Source organism: Cricetulus griseus, chromosome 3 (genome assembly GCF_003668045.3).
Source record: "Cricetulus griseus strain 17A/GY chromosome 3, alternate assembly CriGri-PICRH-1.0, whole genome shotgun sequence".
Lineage (NCBI taxonomy): Eukaryota > Metazoa > Chordata > Mammalia > Rodentia > Cricetidae > Cricetulus > Cricetulus griseus.
Window position 1 is genome coordinate 108,943,146 of NC_048596.1, and position 23,644 is coordinate 108,966,789.

Below are 23,644 nucleotides of genomic sequence, written 5' to 3' on the forward strand. Positions count from 1 at the left end.
AAAAAGGAAGACATGAAGTTTGGGGTGGGTATAGAGGTAGGGGAGAATCTGAGAGGAGTTAGAACGGAAAGGAGGCAAATATAACCCAAATACATTATATGAAATTTCCAAAGAATAAAAATATTCCATTAAAGGTACATCATGAGTACTACACTTGCCCCCACCAAAGCTCTAAGCCAGAATAGTGCAGGGGTGGCATGCAGAAAAAATAAACTGAAAGAATTCTCCCAAATCCTAACAAGACCAATAAAGGGGAAGCATAGTTTAAGAATCTCTGCAAACACAGATCAGAGTACTGTAAAAATTTGAAAAGCATATGAAGATGTACATGGAATGGGGTCAATTTAGAGAAAACCATGTTCTAAAATGTGAATAACCAAGTGTCCTGGTTTCTACCTGTCCCTATGCTGTATTCTCCCTTACAAGTGAACCAACGGGACAAAAATTATGTCACACTAGTTATCACTTAACCTACTGAAAGTTCACAAGTAGCTAAGGGGATACACCACCAACCCACTCTGGGTACTTGTAGTTCTCTGTCCTACAGTGCTGTAGTTTGTGTTTTCCCTAGCCTTCCTAAAACACTAACACAGTGCTTCTATTCTACCTGCTTTGTCATTTCCCCCTACCCACTAGCATATTTCACCTTAGTTGCTGATCTTCTTTTTTAAAGCACTATTGGAAAATTATCTAATCTGCTAACAAAGTCCCAGGCAAATGATGCATGTTTCTTCTCAGAAAAATCAATGTAAACTCTTCTGCGAGTTGGAAATACTAGAATTTTTACATTTATGTTCAAAAATATTTTACACCTTAAAAAAATCAGAACATAAACCAAACCTGTTAAAAGCCTGTAACACAAGCACTTGGGAGGCAGAGACAGAATTACTGAAGGTTCCAAACTGACCTGAGTGATACAGCATAACCCACAACAAAGCAAGACTGTTTCATTTTAATATGTCAGAGGCGTCCTTTTCTGTTAAATCAATCTCAGGAATCCATCTTCTGTCTTGCCACTTGGTAGATGTGCTCATATGATAAGTAGGGATTCAAAGGTGATGCCCATCTCCTCACTTGTGAGATCCAGGAAGAGTGGAACCAGTAAAGCTCTTTCCTGTGCCTGTGCCCAGATTGTCTAACAGCCAAGCCCACAGAGGCAGGGACTCACAGGACTTCCATCATCTGACAATTTAATCTGCCTATTCAGAAACAGTACTGGGTTAGTTAGCTTCTCTGACAATTTCCCTCACCCAGAAAGCACAAACACTAGTCCATGCCCCCAGTGCAACTAGAAAAATTAAAATCCATGGTCTGCCTCCAAGAAGCTTTGCAAACCCCAGAAGAAACAGAAATCTGTTTATTCTACAAATATTCACTGTATAGAATAACTTCTTAAGAATACAGAACAGTAGACAGACAAAAACCCCACCTCAGTGAGTTTATACATTGGTAGGGAAAGATAATCAGGAGTTTATTAGTAGGGGGTGGGAGAAGACAAACATAGCAGCTGGCAGTACCTGTTAGAATTTCCTAGGACAGAGATGGGGGTTTGTCTGGAGGAGGCTGCTATTTTTACCAGATAGTAATGAAAAGAGTGAGTCCTAATAAAGAAACTTAGACATCACAGCAAGTACTAGGAGGCATGCCTATGGAAGTCAACTCCATGGAGCAGGAAGTATGGTGGCATCCCATCTTTGCCAAGTGAAGTGACTCTGAACTGTACCTTTTCTACAAAGCCTCTAGATTTTTCTGTTAACAAAAACACTGGAATCTTGCCACGCAGCAGTGGTGCTCTGGCGAGAGGACGGACTGTGGCTGTCACCAGGCTGGTCCTGCAACGAGTGGGCTGCCGGGAGCTGGCGAGCAAACATGAATGTTGGAGTTGCCCACAGTGAGGTAAACCCCAATACTCGTGTAATGAACAGCCGTGGTATGTGGCTGACATATGCTTTGGGAGTTGCCTTACTTCTTACTGTATTGCTCAGCATCACCTTCTTCAGTGTTTCTATTGCTTGGACCTTAACGAACATAATACATAATCTGGGTATGTATGTGTTTTTGCATGCAGTGAAAGGAACGCCTTTTGAAACTCCTGATCAGGGAAGAGCAAGGCTCCTAACCCCCTGGAGTACAGTTTACATCTTCTCGGAAGTTTTTCACAATTTCTCCAATAATTCTATACTTTCTGGCAAGTTTCTATACGAAGTATGATCCAACTCACTTCATCCTAAACACAGCTTCTCTTCTGAGTGTACTTATTCCCAAAATGCCACAGCTCCATGGAATTAACAAGTATTGAAATGTTTCTACAACTGAACAAAATTCTTAGAGCTACTACGTTTCTAGTAGGGAAAGAGTAGTTAGTGAACTGCACTGCTTCAGTGATAATGTGAAATAAGAGGTATTTACATTGGAGGGCCAAGTACTGGTCCTTCATAGGCTGTCTTGAAGTGCAGAACTCCACTAAGGGATGCCTCTGTCTAATGTGCTTGGTATATTTCTGAGAGAGGCTCTACAGGCAGGCTGGGCAGGCCCAGCTTAGAAGTTATGGCAGTAAAATGAGGGTACAGTAACTAAATCCAAAGAAATGAGGGATTTGTAAGAAACTAGGACCAGCTTATAGTGAATGGGCATTATGTTAGGGAAGGAAAACTCCAATCATTCATTCATAGTCAGTTTAAACAGACTTCTATAAAGCAGAATCATCTTGTATACAAGTTTTTATTACTGTACACATTCCACTTTATATGACATATACCCTCTTATTTTATACAAGCCCCTTCAACCTAATATGTGTACTTTCTTGGTTTTTCTGACTAAGTATTGTGTGTTGATAAATGAGGTCATGTTTGCTTTATTATATTACAAAGTTTGTGAAGGTTCACCTTCATGACTCACTCTGATAGAAGACAGGCAGGTTTCTTACAGTCAAGGTTCTGAGTCAGCATTCTCATTTTGGAACAAAGTGGGTTTTACTGCTTTTCCAGAAGCAAAGCTGCTAAATCAATTAAGAGAATAACTTATTTCAAGTAGTTTAGGTTTGGGGTAGCTTAAAATAACTGTTTATTTGGCTGTGCAAGTTAGTAAAGGCTGCCATTCTTCAGAAAGGGAAATGCAGAATGGAGCCAGCTGCTTCGAGCCGAACTGCTTCTCCAACAGTGAAGCTGAAAGCGATGGAGCCTCTGTTAACAAGTCTGAAGGAAAAGATTGCATTGTCTGCTCTTAGTTTTCTGCTCTTGATCCCCACAGTCTGCCTATTCATGTGTCCTTTAAATGTGTGAGTCTTAGTATAGACAACCTCAAATGGTACCTATAGCCACAGCAACAACTATATTGAATTCTTGTGACATGGGGAAGCTGCCTATAATTGCAAGCCAACTGTATGAAATTACTACTGAGAAACATATTTCTAAAATGTTATAAGATAAAGCTGAAAAACTCAGTAACCTAAGATTAAGAACAGTTGTAGACCAACTTATAAATGAATTTGTAGCAATAAACGGACTTATGGGTGGTGATCATTGTTTCATATTTCAAAAGTACTGAGTTTAAAAATCAGTTGAATGATGATGTCTTTGTATGCTTGTCTTCTCCTGTGTCTATTTAAATAACTGGTAATTGATGTTTTAATAAAAAGTTTTTTTCTTGGTGTAAAAGAAAAACATTGGAATCTCAATTGTTTGTTACACATTTAATGTACCTTAAATGAGTGAAAATCAACGCCAGCTATTTATTACACTTCATTAAGTGTTAGCATACCTGTGGCAAACAGACACCAAGATCACTAGGAAAGTAAAACTACGTTAAAAAGAAGTCTTTCAAAGTGCTGAGATGACAGATGTAGCTAGAAATTTGAAGTAGCAAACAGCTTACCCACATGGCTATTATACATTTTGAATTAATGCTCTGTAAGTGGAAAGCATGAGCAATTTTAACACACTGTTTAATCACTATAAGCCAAAGCCAAAGTACTTTCCAATGAGTTAAAACTTGAACCTTTTGAATTTCTACAAAAGGTATTAAACTTAAAAATGGAACCTTTTGAATTTCTGCAAAAGGTATTAAACATTAGTGCAAAAATCCCTATCCTCGCACACTGTATAACCACATTCACTCCTCTGATTCTATGACCCATACCCACCTAACTCAACATTAAAACAAATTTCATTTCCTGAACAAATGTCTTTCTTAATCTGGCAGGTGAGAGTGGGGGACTGAGACAGGGATTCCTCTATGAAGCACTAGCTGTCCTGGAACTCATTATGTAGACCAGGCATACCTCAAATTTTCTAAAAAGGTATTTATCATGTAAGGTAAATCTGTCTTAAAAGCTGCCCAAATTAAGCTCAACATTTTTTAACTTAGAAATTCCATGAAAATTATATTTAAGTAAAGTGAACTAAAAGAAAAAACATATACCTGCTTAAAAATCCAAGCTTTGACCAGCAAAAAATACTTGTTGACTGAGGATGATAAGGCTCAGTTGAGTGCTTTCTCACAATGCACAAAGCCCTGGTTTCCATTTATAGCAGCACATAAACTAGACAGAGGTGCACATCTGTAATACTAGCACTCTGAAAGTGGAGACAGGAGGATCACAAGTTGGAGACCAGCTTTGGTTACAAAGCAAGTTCAAAGCTAGCTTTCGCTACATGAGATCCTCAAACATTACCCTCCAAAACCACTATGTGGGAGAGAGAGGATGAGACACTATTTTGCAATATGTACAAATACAATTTGATCACTGAAAATAATATGTTATTTACCAATCCAGTATACTAGAGTAAGAAATTAGAGGACTCAGTATGTTTTTTAAAGTGGTACTAGATTTACCTCTTCTATTAAAATTAGAAAGATAGTAACATTTTGGACATTTGTCAGCTTCAAGTATCACTTAACACAAGGCATCTTCATAAGCATGTTTCTGCTACTACTAAAATATCTGAAAATAAGGCCAAGGAAGGGGGCATACACCTTTAATTCCAGCAATTGGGAGACAGCAGGCAAGTATCTGTAATATCTGTGTAGCCACTCTGATCTACATAGTGAGCACATGCTAGTCATGACTACATAAAGAGACCCTGTCTAGAAAGAAAGAGGGAGCTAGGAGGTGGTGGCGCGTGCCTTTGATCCCAACACTCAGGAGGCAAAGGCAGGCCGGTCTCGGGGAGTTTGAGGCCAACCTGGTCTACAAAGCAAGTTTCAGGACAGCCAGAACTGTTACAGAGAGAAACCCTGTCTCAAAAAATGGGGGGGGGGGGAGCGGGAGGAGGAAGAGGGAGAGGGAGGGAGACAGTAAGAGGAAGGTAGGAAAAGAGAAAGGAAGGCTGGTGGGCTAGCAATACATCATACTTAATACTTCACTGGACTTGTATTCAGCTTATGTGTGTGTACCAACCACAGTAACAACTGCAGTAATGCTAATAATAAAGAACTCAAAACTAAAAGCAGCTGCCTCTTTCATGAAAGTATCTGTAACCAAATAGATGCCATGTGTACAGTTTTCAAAAACTAAATTCTATCTATGGATGACATTTGAATTTCTGAAAGGATATTACACTTCTTGTATCATGAGGAAATAATGTCCCTAACAGTACAGACACCTAGGCACCTTTAAGAAAACTTAACCACCTTTCTACCATCATTCTACAATGTCAATATTTAACTAACTTCCAGTGTAAATTTGTCAAAGGATCCTCAAATAAATCTTATGCTCAACTGATGTACCATTGCAGGGAATACTACTTTTCCAGTTGAGCCTTCCTTAAACTTGACACTGGAGTATTGGGACCAGCTTATTATTTCACTGATACTGTCAGACACCTTTTAGAATGACTAGAATTGGCAAGTGAGAAGTTGTCTATATTTAGACCTTCCTATGACACCATCCTTTAAAGTTCATCTGTCCTGGAAAGAAGTCTTCGGACTCTCAATAATCTGTCCTAAGTGCTACTCTATCTCTGCTTCAATAGTAACAAAGATCCAATTTCACCATCCTTAAAGTTCTGCTCTAGGCTCTGTCAGCTCTTCCAAGTACATGCCATTCATCTCCATGGGACATGACTGGTCTATGTAACAGAACTGAATCATACCAAAATGAGTGAAGGATCTAAAATAAAATTCTAAATTCACTCTTATCACTATATCTTCAGGTATCTCAGCCATTCAGTTTCTTTTTATTTGCTTTGAAATAAAGTCTGATGCAACCAAAGGTAGCCTCAAATTAATTCTATTTAGCCTGGGATAACCTTGAGTTCCTGATCTTCCTCTCCCTCTGAAGAAGGTATGCTCTATGGCTGACTTAATCACTGATTTTCAATACCAATATTTAAAAAACAAGAAATTAACATGTAATTTTCACAACATCCCTACCTAATTATCAAGATCTATTTTGATTATTTCACAAGCTTTAAAGCACCATTACAAATTAATATAGCTTTTATTTAGTATATTCTGTTATCCAGCCCCTCCATTCCCATTAATATTATCAAATCCAGTAGCTCTTGCAAAACCTTTTCTAAGGCTCTATTTTTCTTTCACCAATAAGGAAATGCTTAAATGGGTATCTGCAAAAGCAGCAAAATATTTACACATATGGTCTCTTCATATAATTTATTTCATATCCTTAATCTTCTGATTATTGCAACAGCTTATGACAAAGCAAGAGAAGCTGTTATCTCCAGTATAACATTTTACACACATGCCTAACTAGAGTAACAAACAGTAGCAGCTATGGTAGAATAAGAATCTTCAAACCATTGTCTTCCCATTCCAAAGATAAAGGGAAACATACATTCATATTCAGATCCCTCCAATAATAAGTGGTGTAAACTTTGCTATCATCTTCCCTAATTATGCTCAAATCTATATACTCTAACTTTCACAAACATAATTTCTAGTATAGACAATAACTACATCTTTGGTTTAATTTACTCATCTTCATTCTGACTACAATGAACTAAAAGAAGTTGGCATATCATTCAACGCAAGTTCAGAGGACACATTTTAAAATTTTAAAAGTTTTATATATTTCCCATCTCCAAATGACTCAGAAACTCTTAAAACTTAATTTAGAAGTTTAAGAAAAATCAAAAATACCAGAGCAAACTCAACTCAGCAGATACTAAGAGAATGGATGTTTTGTGATACAGAATAAAAGGATCTCTCCCTGTACAGCAGCTTCAGATCATGATACTGCATCCTCAGCTACCCTAGACAGCTTTCAAACTCTCTGCCAGTTGCAACTCCCAAGTAATTTCTCAGCACCTACCCTTTACTACCACTCAGTGAGTTGTGTGTTAGGCAGTGATTCTGGGACAGGCTACAAAAATTATCCAGAAGTAATATCTTGGTTCACTATAAGTGTCTCTCCCCCCACAAAAAAAAAAATACACACACAACTAAACAATTTGCAGAGAGAGAGAGAGAGAAAGAAAGAGAGAGAGAGAGAGAGAGAGAGAGAGAGAGAGAGAGAGAACAAAATTAAATGGAGACTGATTATACAAAATCTAAAACACGGAAGTGAACTTAATACCTGCCATATATTCCAAATCAGCTAATGGACAATTACATGGTACCATATAGAAAAGTTACAAAGGCTGAGTTTTGAAGCACATGCCTGTAATCCCAGGGTTAAGAAAACAGAGGCAGGAGGATAGCCACAACTTCCAGAGCAACCTAATCTAGAATGAATAAAGAGTTCCAGGCTATCTAGGAATGAGATCATGTCTTAAAAAACAAACAGAAACAATGTTGAGAAAAGAAAAATAAAATAAACAAGAAAACACTGCTTTCTAACCCTTAACTATTTAGTCTTCACACAGCTAGTTTTGCCTCCAAAGAAATGTAGACAGGAAAATTAAATGGATCTATCTTCCAATTCTGAAAGCTGAAGGGGGGGGGGGGGCATTCCAGTAACAAACCAGGCCAGGCATAGAGCACAAACCTGTAATCCCAGGACTTAGGTGGCTGAGTCCGGAGCACTGCCAAAAAGTTGAAGGTCACTTGGGTTAGTTACATAGTGAGTCCAAAGCAGCCTGTGCTATATTGGAAGACCATGTCTCAAGCCTCAAATAAGCAAACCAGAACTACATGGGACTATCTCAAGAAGAAAAAAGTAATCTCCAGTACAGTCATTGGCCTTACTAATCAAAGCCCCAATTCTCCTAGGCAGCTCACCTGAAATAACATTAGCAATTACAATCCAAAATCAGTTTCCTATTCTAACCTCAAAGAAATGCTTCCAAAATTCTTCCTTTCTAAAGATATAACCAGAAAACAAACGGGAACAAACAAATGTTAAAAGGCAAATTTTCTAGGTGTAAGTACACACTCAACATAATTAAAGATTATAAGATGCACCAATAAGTTGTTTAATGTTCAGTCACTCAAGCACCCCAAACAAACAAAAACCAAGGGGAAGGGAAAATAAGTCAACTAAAAACTAGCTGTAATATCTGCTTCTGAACACCATAGGCAGCACATCAGTCTCATAACAGCTAGCAGAACATTCACTTCAAGTGAACAGAAACTCCTTTCTCCTCTGTTAGCAGTTACCACAGGTACACAGTAATTTCAATCCAAACCTCTGTAAGTAGTTACACACATTTCGAATATGTAGCCTTGATCTACTGTAGAATTCCAGTATTAATAAGAAAATATATGAAATTTCTTGTTGTACAACACACACACACACACACACACACACACACACACACACACACACACACACACCCGCGGTAACAGACCTCCCAACAAGCAAACCAAAAATTGTTAATAATAAATCTTATATTCCTACAGCTATATTAAAATAAAACATAAAACTAAGGTTTACCGAAACAATGTATGATTCATCCATGAATTATACCTAATTAATGCATGAATACAGATCCTTTGAAAAGCCAGGTGACTGAACTAAGAGCTTAAAAAGCAAACATGAGATGTGTTTGAAGAGGCTGACAGGAAGACCTTTATCATCAAATATATTCACTTGTATATATTCAGTAAAGGTACAAGAAATTTCACATTTTGCTAGCCATTTTTTCCTAAAACAAAATTACATAAAAGAATGCCACCTTTCCTGCCAATAGTAGCAAGATATACAAGCTCTAATTGTTTTTTAAGTAATAATGTACTAGCAGATGGGACTGAACACTGATGGAAAATAAAGCAAGAGTTCATAAACAAATTGTCTCTGACCATAGTTTCCAAAGCCTATGATAGTGGTTTCTAAAGCCAAGAACAAAAGAGTTAAAGAAGCACAGATAGCAAAGGAAGGAGGCAATTCAGAAAATAAGCAAGCCGAGTAATGGATTTTCCTAATGTCAGACAATGAGAAAGCAAGTACCTTATACTCCACAGGGTAAGTTCCCTCCTGAAGTTGTTATTTGCAAATAGAAACTTACATATTTATAGAAATCGTATTTCTCAAAGAAGTCTCCTATTTCCCAGTCTAAGTTTTCTGTGAGTTAAGGGGTTTCTCCAGATTTCTACTCCAGGTTCTTTATTGCCATCTAAAAGTTAAATGTATTCTGACCAAAAAGAAAAATGTTAAGGCTAGGAACTTATGGTAGAAGGAATGCTTGCCTAGTATGCAGTGAGGCTCTGGGTTTAACACACAGCACTGCAAAATAAATATGTTAAATGGATAAAAGAAAAATCAATGTATTTTTTCTTTTCTTTTTTTTTAAGGAAGGAGGGATTGAGACAGGTCTCACTATATAGCCCTCACTGGTCTGGAACTCTAGAGCAGGCTGACCACAAATTCTAAGTAATTGTCTGCCTCTGTCTTTGCCTACTGGGTGCTGTGATTAAAGGTGTGCACTAGTTTTATCAACTAGAACAAGACTATCTACTAACTACATTTTTAGTAGGTTTTTATAAGTATGTTGATACATGTCAATGCTAAAAGCAGAAAAACCATGCCAAATCTTTGCTGTTCTCTCATTGTGTGTACACTGCATCTTGACTAAACTACCTTTATCCAATTTGTGTAATACTGAAGTTTCCTTAAACTTTTCAGAAATGTTTACCTTACCAGGCATGGTGGTACATGCCTTTAAATCCAGCATTCAGACTGAAACCTGGTCTCAAAATGGAGGGAGGGGAAGGGTGGGAGAGGGAGAGGAGGGGAGGAAAAAAGGAAGGGAGGGTGGGAGAAAAATCTTTACATTTAGGTCAAAGTTAGGTATATATTAAGCCTTCTGTTGTTCTTCAATGACCCCATTCACCTAAAAGACAGAAATTCCCCAACCCTCAGTACTTGTCACTGTATTAATAATAAAGTAACATAAAAAACCTGAAACATGGTGGCTAGAGAGCTCAGAGGCTAAGAGCACTGACTGCTCTTCCAGAGGTCCTTGAGTTCAATTCCCAGCAACCACATGGTGGTTCACAACCATCTATAATGAGATCTGGTGCCCTCTTCTGGACTGCAGGCTTCAATTCCCAGCAACCACATGGTGGTTCACAACCATCTATAATGATATCTGGTGCCCTCTTCTGGAATGCAGGTTTATATGCAGGCAGAACACTGTATACATAATAAATAAATCTTAAAAAAAAAAAAAAAAAAAACCTGAAACAAATGATAGTATACAGCACACAATACAGTAAGATGATATTAAATACATATAGATATTAGATCTAGTAAAAATTTCAAGTCTGGCCCAGAGTAGTGATATCTGTTACCCTACCGCTTGGAAGGCTGAGGAAGGAGAAATCTCAAATTTGAGACAAGCTTGGGTAAACAGTGAAACCCTGTCTTAAAACAAAATAGCCTAGCATAGTAGGCCACCTATAATTCCAAAACTTAGGAGGCTAAGGCAGGAAGACTGAAGTGAGTTTGTTGCCAGCCTGGGCTAAATACAAAAATTAGCAAGCCAAATAGAACTACACAGCACTGTCTTAAAAAAAAAAAAAAAAAAAAAAAAAGGCTTGAGGCCACAATCTAGTAACTTAAGCTTCTAGGAAGCAAAAATAGAAGATCAAATTTAGCTTCAAAGTACACAAAGCTTTCTTTTCCCATTTCCATACTGGCAAAAGTAAATACATGGTGGTTCCAATAATGGTACAATTTGACCAAAGCTACCTAGCAATAACCTTTGACCTAAATTTAACTCCTTCTACAATCTGCCCTTTAAGTCAATTACTCCAACTACACTTTTGACGATTAAGCCTCCAAAATCCCACTTCCAAATAGAATACTTGTAACATTCACATACTGCTGCAGCCTTCCTACCTAGACATGTTTGTATATTTTTTTTTCCTCTGCATGAAATTACTATTGCTCCTCACTACTCGACACTGAAGGCCCAGTTGCCACACCATCAGAGGTAGTACCTCCCCCTCCTCTTATTCTCAATGTCATTAGATTGGTACCTGTCTTACACTGCCTGGTAATGCAATTATGTGTATATGTCATTTTCCATACTAGATTAAGGACCCCAGTCAGCGATTCCACTTTTAGATTTGAATAATCTCTACACAGTAACCTGGGCATGTATTAATAGGAGACAGTTAACATGTAATTATTAAGGTGTTTACTAATTCCCACCATAGGATATGTCCCTTTTGGTAGATTCAGCTTTTAAAACACCAAGAGTAACTGATTATTTAGAGAAACACATCTAAATAGTTAAACTGAGTAAGTCAAGGAGAATCCTCTAAAATCTTTATTATTCACTATCATCTAATGAGTGTATGTCCATTCATAAATAGAGCCCCCCTCAAAGGCTAGATTTCTGAACAAGCACACAAAAAACTTATGGTCATAATATAGTTGATTTCATTCATGCATAACAACATTTAAAATCCACTTTCAGTCCTCTGTTCCTTCTTTCCTGTCCCCTGCAGTCTACAAACTACTACGTTAGGAAAAAAGCACTCCCCAGCTTTGTGGCACTGGCATCTAATAACAGCAAAGGGAGAGGGGCTCTAAGACAAAGATCTGTAGAGTAGAGGTTGAAAATAAAGTCTGTCAAGGCAACAAGGCCTTTAAGGGCTCCCTATCCAGCTTCATCTAGCCTCTTCTCCAAACACACTGCATTGCACCATCTAAATTTTTTCCACACTATAAAGTTTGTTCTTACCTCCCTGTCACTACATATGCTAGTTTAAAATAACTCTTTATATACCTGCAAAATCACTTATACATCCTTTAAGATCTGATCCCCTCTCTGTGAAGGCTTCACGAACCCTTCAACTTAATTCCTCCCTCTTAAGTTTGAAACTTTACACAAACTATACACATATATCAATGTATTTCAATTACTTGGTAGGTTTGTACTCACAGTCCTTTTAGAGTAAGGACAAAGTCACATCTTCATACTCTTTCTGAACCTTATCATTTTCACTTAGCACCCCACTTGTATCTTTCCAAAGCTAGGCATGGTAGTTCACATCTGGAATCCCAGGAGGTGAGAAAGACTGCTGACTGAGTTCCAGGTCAGCCTAGCATACAGTAAGACTTTGTCTCAAAAAATGAGACAGACAGACAGACAGACAAAAAGTCAGTCAGTGGTAGGGTACACCAGCAGATAGAGACAGGTGGATCTCTGGATTTCGAGGCCAGCATGGTCTAGAGAGCTAGTTCCAGGATGGCCAGGGCTACACAAAGAAACCCTGTCTTAAAAAAAACAAAACAAAACAACAACAACAACAAAAAATCCCCTCTATTTTCTTTCATTAAACGTCATTAAAATACCACTAAATAAGAGTCTCATTTGTCATTCATCGTTTCAACAAAAAGTCTCATGAAAGACAAACCCATGAATCTCAGTAGGCCTTCTAAAACAGCATGGTAACCAGAAGGGAAAGGATACAGCTGAGGCAAAGCCTTTAATCCCAGCACTCAGGAGGCAGAGGTAGGCGGATCTCTGTGAGTTCGCGGCCAGCCTGGTCTCCAGATGGAGAGAACCCGTCTCAAAAACAACAACAAAAGAACAAAAACAAAACAAACAAACAAAAACCAAGGATTGTCTAGAATTCACTTTTAACAACTACAGAGCAGAAAAGCTGAAGGAAAGATTTTAGCTAATAAAACTATACTTAAAATCAAATATATCCTGATATAAGTATTTTTGTGTGAAACTGCCCTAGTTTTACATGAACTAAATCCAAATGTTTATTTCCCAATTTCCATCATTCTTTCACTCTCAAAGCAAAATAAAAATTCACTTGATTCTGGAAAAGCTGTTTAAATAAATCATTGACACAGCAAACACTATTAGTCTTCTAGCAATCTTTCTCTTCCTTTCATAAGATCCCAAAGCACTACTCAATACTACCTTAATGGAAATCCTCGAAAACCTCACCCCTACTTTGACCCAGTCAGCATTTTTTATTGCATATTGTCACATGCTGCATTTGGCATAGGAAAAGAAGACACATGGGATCCTTTCTATAAACAATTATAATTACAAGAGCTAGGAAAAAAAAAACTTTGAGACATGAAAAGTATCATTTTAGAAGTACAAGACATTTCTTTATGAACAAAAAAATGTTTCAGTGTTTCACCCTGTCACACAACTAAAATATAACACGTAATTCAAAACCTAAAAACATACTGATCAAGTGGTCCATCTAACTGAGAGAATGTTTGAGCCAATTCCATTCATTCATCAATAAACTATGGCCAGTACTACAGATTAACATCATGAAATTTTTCTATTTCCATGTTACATGAAGGTAATAGAACTTGACTTCATGACGACTTCAAAAGAGTTGTTTAAAAGAAGCAAACAAGACAAACTTCAACTATCTTTCACCTATCTTGAAAAACAAACAAAGCAAAAAATTCTCTAAACTCAAAACTTGTAAAAGCAACATCTGAGGCATGCATATATACATATACAGACAAGGGGAGGAAACATAAAGCCTCACAATCCCATTTTCATGCTACCTTAGGGCTAGTGAAGGTAATATTTTAAATTACTTGACACAATGAATAAAAGAAATTTCTGTAAACATAGTAAAGTAAATAAAAATTCTACCAATATTCTCTATAAAAATACCCCATCATTGATTTGTTGGTGTATAGTTAAATTACACAGATATTTTTACATATTAAATGTTTCAAAATAGAGTATTTCTTAAGCACTCAAAGATAGCTAATCCTATGACCAGCAAGCTCTTGTGTTCTCTCTTTCAAGTTATAGTCACATAAGGACCCATAATCAATACAAGCATACACATTAAAATACAGCAATTGACCATATCCTGTGAAGACACAGGCAGAGCAAACCTACAATCTGTAGTGAGGAAAGTAGCAAGTAAAACATGCCTAACTTCCTCACCGACTACTTGAAAGAACTATCCTTGAGGTATATTTGGCCCCAGGACTCTTTCAAGTAATAAGTTGCTACTACAGATTCTAGCACATTTCCAAGAGTAGAATTTCCCAGTTTCAGAGAAAATTTCAACAATCTCCATCAATCCCTGACATAAAATGAAGGTTCCAGATTTAGTAATATTTTTACTACTATCACTAGCTCTCCTAATCCTTACCTCAGATTTCATTCAGATTCCTTCCAAAACAATTACTTCATTTCTATCTGGTGAGTGTATTTCTCCTTTGTTACATCCAAAAACAAACAGACCCTTCCACATAGTTGTTCCTTTAGAAGCCTATGAGGTCAGTAAGTCCTTGGAGTAGTGCACAGAAGGGACCCAATCATTTCAGATCTAGTTTTAGATCCCTATTTCATACTTAAAATTGTACTTCTATTTTCAAGAATAGCCTTCAAGATGTACATTTTAATACCTCTTTCCAATTGAACAGCCATACCAAAAGTTTTGCTCGTTACAATGTTTCTCCCTCATCATCAACCAACAACTAAACTAAACCAAGCCTCTTAAGAATTTCTGAGGACTAAGAAATCCACAGTAATCTGTTACAATGTCTTAGCAATGTTACCACCAGATTCAAGAAATCTGTCATAAGAAAAACATTCTTAGACTACTGAAACAGGTCTCTACTGTTTCCACAACCTTTTCATGGCTTAGTGTGAGCTACAAAGACAGATACATGCCCATTCCCTATTTACCAAACACCTGAGGGATGCTGAGTACACTGTGAAGAGATACAAAACAGCCAGGGAAACAAAAACTACAAAAAAACTTTTTCACATAACCCCCACAAGTATGTCTGCTCTGACTACAGTTTAAGTAAATTATAAACTTTCTAAATGGTGATAAATGTGCTGGAAAGATAGCTCAGTAGTTAAGAGTGCTTACTTGATGACCCATTTACATGATATTCTCAGCTTAGATTACACAAGGGGTGTGTGTGTGTGTGTGTGTGTGTGTGTGTGTGTGTGTGTGTGTGTGTGTGTGTGTGTGTTGAAATATTAAAGTGCTCACTGCTCTTTCAGAGGACCTGAGTTTAGTTCTCAGCACCTATTTCAGACAGCTCACAACTGCCTGTAACTGCAGCTTCAAGGGGATCAAAGGCCTCTAAACCTCTGTGAGCACTGCACTTGTGTTCAGACCCAGATGCACATTAACTGAAAATAAGAAATCTTATGAGATGGCTCAGAGGTTAAGAACACCGAATACTCTTCCAGGAGTCTTGAGTTCAATTCCTAGCAACCACATGGTGGTTCACAACCTTCAGTTATAAGATCTGGTGCCCTCTTCTGATGTGCAGATATACATCAGAATGTAAGTGGAAGCAGGATGTTGTATGCATAATAAATAAAATCTTTAAAAAAAAAGAAGATCCTAAAGAACTTTCATGTGAGTTTGCTCTATCAATATTTACTGCCATAAATTAAGACTCAGAAGTTTTAAATTTATTCATTTAGAAACAATAAATCATTCATTGTATTAACAGATTTTATGAAAAGTATATTTAAAATTTAGAAGAGTATCATTAGAACACTTTTCTAAGTCTTTACTATATGGCTTGACAATAGAGTTCTTATTGTTTGCCAATACATTCATTTGCAATAATCACACAGCACAAAGCCTCTGGAAATTTCTACTGTACAAGAATAGAGAAGAACAGTTGTAACTTAGGATATGAATACTAAGTTTTGACCTCAAAAAGGCACCAAAGGTTGTAGAGACTCCCAGGAGTACTTGGTTCAAACGTAACGAACCACTGCCAACAAAGGAGCAAAAGACCAGGTTGTGGTAATGAGAACAAATGAACAACATATACATGTAAAAGAAACTATGAATGACATGGACCTGTGACACCTTTCACAAAACTGGCTCAAAGTGATTATAGAACCAAATAAAAATTACAAAACAACTGTTTCTGGAAGACAATATGGGGAGTAATCTAAATTGCTTTGGGCTTGGTGATTACTTTTTAGATACATCACTAAAGGCATAATCCAAGAGGAGGTGATGATTAGACCAATGGTTCTCAGCATTTCTAATGCTGAAACCCTTTTGTACAGTTCCCCCAACCATAAAATTATTTTGGTTGCTATTTCATAACTCTAATTTTGCAGGATATCTAATATGTGATCCTTGTCGAAGAGTCACTCAACCCTAGGGGTTGAGAACAACTCACTAGTGTAGACTATACTGATACTAAAATTTTCTACTTTCTGAAAGACACTGTGAAGAAGAAAAAAAAAAAGACAAGCCACTGAGTATTTGCAAAAGATGTGAGACAAGTCAATTATCCAAAATACACAAAAAATAAAAACAAAAGCCCCCTCTTAAAATTCAGTAAGAAAAAAAAAAAAGAATCTGACTTTTAGGAAGAGTCAAAGACTAACAGAAAAAAACCTCACCAAAGACCTACAAATACTAGCCAAGTATATGAAGAACTATCATGTAAGGCATGATATGAACAGTATGAACACTACTACCCACTTACAAAGAATGGTCAAACCCAGAATGAAGTGAAAACATCAAATGCATGAAAAGATGTGAATAGAAGTTCTCGTTCATTATTGACAGGAATAAAACGTGAGGAGGTGACAGTGAAAAATGATTTAGCAGCTTCTCACAAAACAAAACACACTGTAACACATACACAGATAAATGCTGATAAGAGGTTTAGACGTAATTTGCAAAACTTGGGCAGAATCAAGATGTCCTTCAGTGGAATGGACAAATAAACCATGGCATGTACAACACAAACTTACTCAGTATAAAGGATATGAGCTGTGCTCAGCTAAGGAAAGACAGGATCATCTGAAGTGTGCATTAATGGGTGAAAAGCTCAAAGTGAAAAGGCTATCCATTGTATGCAAGATCCTAGTCATACAGCTATCTGAAACTAGTGAAGCTAAGGAGGCAGTGAAAGATCAGAGGCTTCAACAGCTTAAAAAAAAAAAAAACACAAAGTATTTCAGGGCAGTCAAATAAACCCTATACAACAATGTAATAGTGGATATATGCATATATTGGTCCAAATCTATAGAATTACAAAAACAATCATGAACCCTAACATGAACTGCTTGGCAGTGATGATGTATTAAAATAGGTTTACCAATTATAAAATGTACCACGTGTAGTAAACATTTTTGACAATATAGACATGTGGGAATGCAACTATATGCGAACTCCCTGACCCTTTCTATGAACTGAATAGTGCTCTAAGAAATACTAATCTTGCTGGAACCTTAACATACTCCAATGCTACACGAGCTCAATGCCCAGTCCACCCCTTCCTGAATGTGACCTTATAGAGAAACAAAGCCTCTCATATGAAGTTATCAAAAGAACTAGCTAATAAATGTAAGGTGTCCAGCATACAATAAACCCAAAAGAATATTCATCAAAAACTATAATCAATGGTGGCACATGCCCATAATCCTAGCACTTGGGAAATAGAGGCAAGACAATTAGGAGTTTAAGGTTATCACCAGCTACATAATGAGTTTGAAGCTAGTCTGGTCTACATGGGACCCTGTTTCAAAAAATAATAATAAATAAAACTAGGCATAAGCCCAAAAGCTATACACCAGCTACCTACAAATATGAGAAATCCTCAGCATTATGACAAAATCCAGAAAATCAAAACTCTGAACTTAATTTTAATGTGAATGTTTAGGTTTATCAATATAACTTTTTAAATGAATTCATTAGTCAAAATTAACAGAACAATTCTTCATGGAAAGAACAATATACACAATGAACATAGGAAATTCTAAAAGGTCGTATTCAAAATTCCATTCTCTAGAAAAATACATAAAGCACTTCAACTAGGAACACAATGAGACAGAACACAAAGTAACGGAAATGCCACTTTAGCCACCAAAAGAACAGGAAGAGCAAATACTAAACCTTTACTTTTAAAGTCTAGGGCCACCTCTTCAGGGAAGGACTCCAACCTCTTCCCAAGAAACCTTTAGACTCTGTTTCTGACCAATCTGATTTTTAAAAAAGCAGAAACATTATCACTTTGAAAAAAAAGAAACATGCAACTTTATATGAATTGTGGTAAATTTTCATTTTTATATTCTAAATAATGGTCAAAGTAAACACTTTTATTTAAACAAAAGCAAAACGTTGGGGCCTAGTGACACAGGCCTATAATCACAATACACAGAAAGCTAAAGCAGGAGGATAACAAGTTCAGGGTCTGCCTAGGCTATAAAGAAAACTCAAGGCCACCCTGTCTCAAGAATAAAAATAAGAAAAGGGCTGTGTACATAGCTTAGTGGTAGAGCACTTGCCTGGTATGTGTTAAGGTCCTAGATTCAATCCCTATTTTTGTATATTAAATCAATTCTGATAACTAGACTTTTATTTTTGATAACTAGAATTTTTAAATAGAATAATTTAAAACATCCATGTATTTCATGCAAATACTTTGCAAGCAATCATGAAGGTCCGTGTTTGTTATCAATCCCATCTCTCAGGAGGCAGAGGCAAGATCCTGAGTTCAAGGCCAACCTGGACTAAATAGATTTCCAGGCCAACCTAAGCATGCAAAGCAATAGCCACCTCACTATGAAGCGTTTCATTTGTCACTTGCACCTCTAAACTAAAAGACACTTTAAAATTATCTACATAAAAGAGATATATAATAAACCTAAGAAACATGATTCTCCAATTCCATTATTAAGCACTTTGTAAATACAATCACTTTTTAAAAATGTTTTAGAATTCATTTGGTAATTGCAAATAGAACAGCTAAAAAAACAATAAATGTCAGCTCTCTTAAGAGATTCTCTTTTTCCGGGTGTTGGTGGAGCACACCTTTATTCCCAGCGCTTGGAAGGCAGAGGCAGGTGGATCTCTGTGAGTTCCAGGCCAGGCTGGTCTACAGAGCAAGTTCCTAGACAGCCAGGGATACACAAAGAAACCTTGTCTTGAAATATCAAAAAAGTTGGCCTTCTGTTTACATGGGTTCCACAAAAGCAGATCAAAATCATTTGGAAGGAAACTGCATCCGAACTTTTTTGAACAATACACTACAACTGTTCAGCATTTACATCATAGCAGGTTTAAATAATGTAAAGACTTAAGATGTAGAGGAGGAAGTGTAGGTTGCATACAAGCACTGCACTTTACACAAAGGACTTGAACAGCTGTAGATTGGGTGGGGAGATAGCTGTGTCTGAAAATTTAAGGGTTGTGCTCTTCTATTACAAATTACAAATGGCTATTAGAAGCCTGAAATTAAATGGAAATCATGCTTATTTGTCAAGTACAAAGACTCTTCACACTAGGAACATTAGTAAACACTTTTATACACTAATACCTATAAGCAAAATAAAAACTTCAATAAACATACAATGTAATATGAATTGACCCATTATTTATGAACAATAAACACTTCTGAATATGAAAAGAAAGGAAGCACACAAAAGCCACCTCCATGTGCTTTTTATAGGGAAGGCAAATTACTAGGCATATTTTTGCTAAATGCTACCATTTTACAAATGAAAATGTTTCCACTCAGTTCAAATAAGCAGATATTAGTAGCTGAAGACATTAAAAGGCTTAAGAGAACTAAGCTTTCAAAATTAAGAAAAGTTCCAAAAGGGGCAAAAATTACTTGACATGATGCATTTATTATATTTTCATATAGCCTAAAGTTCATGGCATTGACACCAAAAAATTGTCTGTGGACAACTTTTCAAAGCAGGTTGAAGTGGAAGGGGAGGGTTGTAAACCAAACTAGTGAGATTTTACTAAAATATTAGTGAGAAACAGTTTCACAATAAAGGGAAAATAGTATCTCTTTTAAAAGAAGACACAGAGGCACCTTATTATTAATATTCTATTATTACATTGGCAAGTATACTCAAGCTCTAAAAATATGTAGTAGAGAAAAAATACAGATGTAAAGTTATCCTTAAAGACCAACTAGTTCCAATCTATAGTAGTGACTATTACAAAAGGTCACTAACTTGATAAACTTTGCTTCTAAACTTAAAAAAAACCTATCTTATACCCATTCTAGCAACACTTTAGAATCATTGCTGCAACTAAAGATGCAACCTTTATGATGTTTCAATGCTGTATCTGCTATAATTTATCGTTTTGAGTTAAAGAAAAACACGTCACATATTCCCAAGTATCTTCTGCCCCCTCTATATGAAAAAACAAAAACAAATGAAAAACCACAAACACAGTATTGAAAAAAACAGTAGCATTTTGTATCACAAATGCATAGGCCAGGAGGGCTAGGCCAGAAGGATGGTCTCAAGTTCAAGGCTAGCTTGGGCTACACAGCCAATTTTGAGACAAGCCTGGAACTGGAAGGAAGAAATGATTCCGTGGGTAGTCTTTCCAAAGGATGAAAACAGAAACAGGTACCCCATTTATTATATATTTTCAAAACCCATTTATGATCTATTCACAGTATCCTAAAGAATGTTTATGGAAGTGTCACCATTTAAATCCACTCTCTAAACAGGGAAAGAGAGCTAAACAGCAGCCTGTACCACAGCCAACCAAGACGAAGAGTTTTATAAAACTTTTCCACAGCTAGGGAACAAATCACAATGAATAATGGGTTTGTCTGTGGCAATAACTTGTCCTAACAGCACTTCGTGAGCAATGTATCTTAGAAGAATTCACACTCTGTGTTTTGTTTTGTTTTTTAAGTGCAAACCTCACAGCCAAAGTCCAAATGAGAAACAAGATTCCTTACAGCGAATTCCCTTTCAGGACAAGCTCACTCTTGCTTCACAGGGCAAAGCAGCTTTCATGTATGATGAAAGTCAGTTTAGCTAATGTGTCCGGGAGTCATTTAAAAAGAGAATTTACTATCATGGGCTATATCTCTATTTTTTTCCCCTGAAACGTTCCACTGACTCGAGGATAGAGTAATCAATCCACTGAGCTTTGTACCTTGAGGCAAAGGAGCAACAAGAAAAAGGAGGTGGTTTTACAGGTGGCTCCCGGGTTAGAAAACAATTGGGAGGAGTTTGTTCTATTAACTGTCCCCAAGTTAGGGCTGGAGTATGCGGCTTAAGCAAGCACAGTTATCCAAAATACAGCCAACATAAATTAAAACGTTTCCAAATCTGATTGTTTTGGACCTAAATTTATCAATCCATTTCGAATCCCAACACTTAACACTCAAGCTTCCAAATTCAAACCGCCAATGTTAACAGTTCAGGAACTGATACCCAAACCAGTAAGGCCCTTTTCCATATGCCCTTATGAATTAAAAAAGGGAAAGATCGGACTTGTACAACTCATCCAACTTTAAAACTCAAGGTAGTATACTAATGGAAAATAAAAATGGTAACTTCCCATAAAGCTTTTCCCACACCACACCGAATCCCTTTGTTTCTACTCCCCACAAATGTAAATGGAATAAAAGCCGAGTACCTGGTATAATACTGAAGAAATGTGGTGACAAAAAGTCAAAGGAACTTAATGGAAGCTACAGAGGCAAAGATAACCCAAAGGGTAGGTAGAAAAGTAGGAAAGAAAATCCAAAAGGAATGGGAGGAAAATCTAGGAAAGATGTGGGAACCACTTCAAGGGATGCTAAGTTTGACAGGAATCTGGGCCCACCAAGTCGATTTAGTACGGGAACCCGAAAAAAGGCTGACGGGGGAACAATGGGGCGGTGAGTCCCGGAGCTGGCGGGGAGACACTGAGCCGAGGGCGGAGAGGAGGTATGGGACGGATGGGAAGGAAGGGCAAAGGCTGCACAGTAGCTGGGAAAGGAGTTAGGGTGAGGAACTGGGTGGGAGGCAAGTTGGTGGAGCGCGATGGGGCATGGTGATGCCTGGAGCCAGGAGGGTCTCGGGGGATCTCCGGGGGGAGGGGGGAGAATGGCTTGTCACATTGCTTTCTCTTTTGAGAAGAGAGCTGGGGCCGTTGAAGGCAGGTGTGATGGAAGCAGAAAAAGAACACAGCTCGGGGAGGCATAGGAGCCACGGTGCAGATAAGACGCAGGGAGGGAAACGGCGGCTCAAGAGGGAGAGGAAAAAGATGGAGAGGGGGCAGGAGGGGGTGCGAGGGGCTTCACTCACAGTCCAGGTGCTTTTTCTTGGGGCCCATGATCTCGTGGGTCGTGGCCTTGCATACTGTCTTGGATACCGCGGAGCCAGTGACACTGTGCTGGGCCGCGGTGATTCGGTCCGTCAGGCTCTGGCCAGACATCTCTGCGGCTCGTCCGCCACCCCTTCCGCTCTGCAGCCGGCGGGGCCTGGGAGCCCCAAGCGCCCGAGGGTCCCCACCCCCCACCGCACCCCCTACCCCCACCGGCTCCGGGCCCGCCTGCCGGCCTGGGGCGGGGCTCAGGGCCGCGCGCCGCCACCCGCCCGGAGAGCCCCGGCTCGTGTGCCCCCCGCGGGCTCCCACACCGAGTCAGGGCACTCCCGGCCCCGCGCCTCAGCCGCAGCCCACCCCTTCCCTGGTCAGCTGGAGCCCGGTCGGGCAAGAGGGACAGGCAGCTGCAGGAAAATGGCGGCGCCAGGCTCCTCCTCGGAGCTTTCCGGGCTGCCCCTGCGTCACGTGACTAGGGTTCCGCCCCCTGCTCCCTTCCTCCCGCCCCTTCTCCCTTCCCTTTCCTCTCCGGCGCGCCCCCCTCCCTCGCTCCGGCGAGGGAAGAGCGGGGCGGCGCCCGCGCGCTACGTGGTGGAACCCGCCCGGCGGGCGCAACAGGAGGCCCGCCCGCGGGGACAGCGCGGCCCGCCGCGTCACGTGATGCGCCCTGCCAACAGGTCGCCCGAGGCAGGGCCCGCGTGTCATAGGGGCGGGGGGAGGGGCGGCCCGCGGCGCCCCTCTTTCACTCCAAGGCGAGGACTTCCTAGTGTCTGAGGCTGAGGCCGTCGGCTTGACAAAGAGGTGAGGCAGCCGCCTGTGCGCAGCTTCCCCCCTCTCCGAGATGGAGGTGTCTGGGCTCCGGGGCTTCTCCTCCCTCAATTTGGCGACGACCCGGTGGCCTTCCTCCTGCCTTAAAGAAAAAGGTTCCAGCCAGTCTCTTTCCTGAGTAGGCCTCTTGGCCGTGGAACTATTAAAACACACACACCCGTTTGGTTGTTTCTAATGTCAGAAAGGTCTTTTTGCACCCCCTCGTTTTCCTTGAGAGTGTTGGAAATGTCACCTAATTTTGTTTATCTCAACTACGAAAACTCGCCACGTTACTGCCGGTCTAAATTTAGATATAAAGCAGCCCGGTATTCATTTTCTATGGTGTCAAATACGACAGGAAACACATAGCTTCAGTGGAATTTGAAAAAGGGAAGTAGTAGGATGATGTCAA

General features: G+C 38.8%; 1 protein-coding gene and 1 pseudogene across 11 annotated transcripts in view; one reads left to right on the plus strand and one right to left on the minus strand.

Annotated features, from left to right (window-relative positions):
* Window positions 1-22,626, minus strand: part of Picalm (phosphatidylinositol binding clathrin assembly protein) — an 89,333-nt gene extending 66,707 nt beyond the window's left edge. For 6 of the 11 annotated variants that reach the window (XM_027407616.2, XM_027407613.2, XM_027407611.2 and 3 more), the window contains exon 1: window positions 22,410-22,625. In XM_027407616.2, coding sequence (XP_027263417.1) covers window positions 22,410-22,539 — 130 coding nt within the window. In that variant the 5' untranslated portion in view covers window positions 22,540-22,625. Of the gene's footprint in view, window positions 1-22,409 lie in introns of all 11 variants that reach the window. The other 5 variants (XM_027407615.2, XM_027407610.2, XM_027407618.2 and 2 more) reach the window with 3 other exon arrangements.
* On the plus strand, window positions 1,855-2,537 carry LOC118238566 (annotated as a pseudogene).
* Window positions 22,627-23,644: the final 1,018 nt, after the last annotated feature.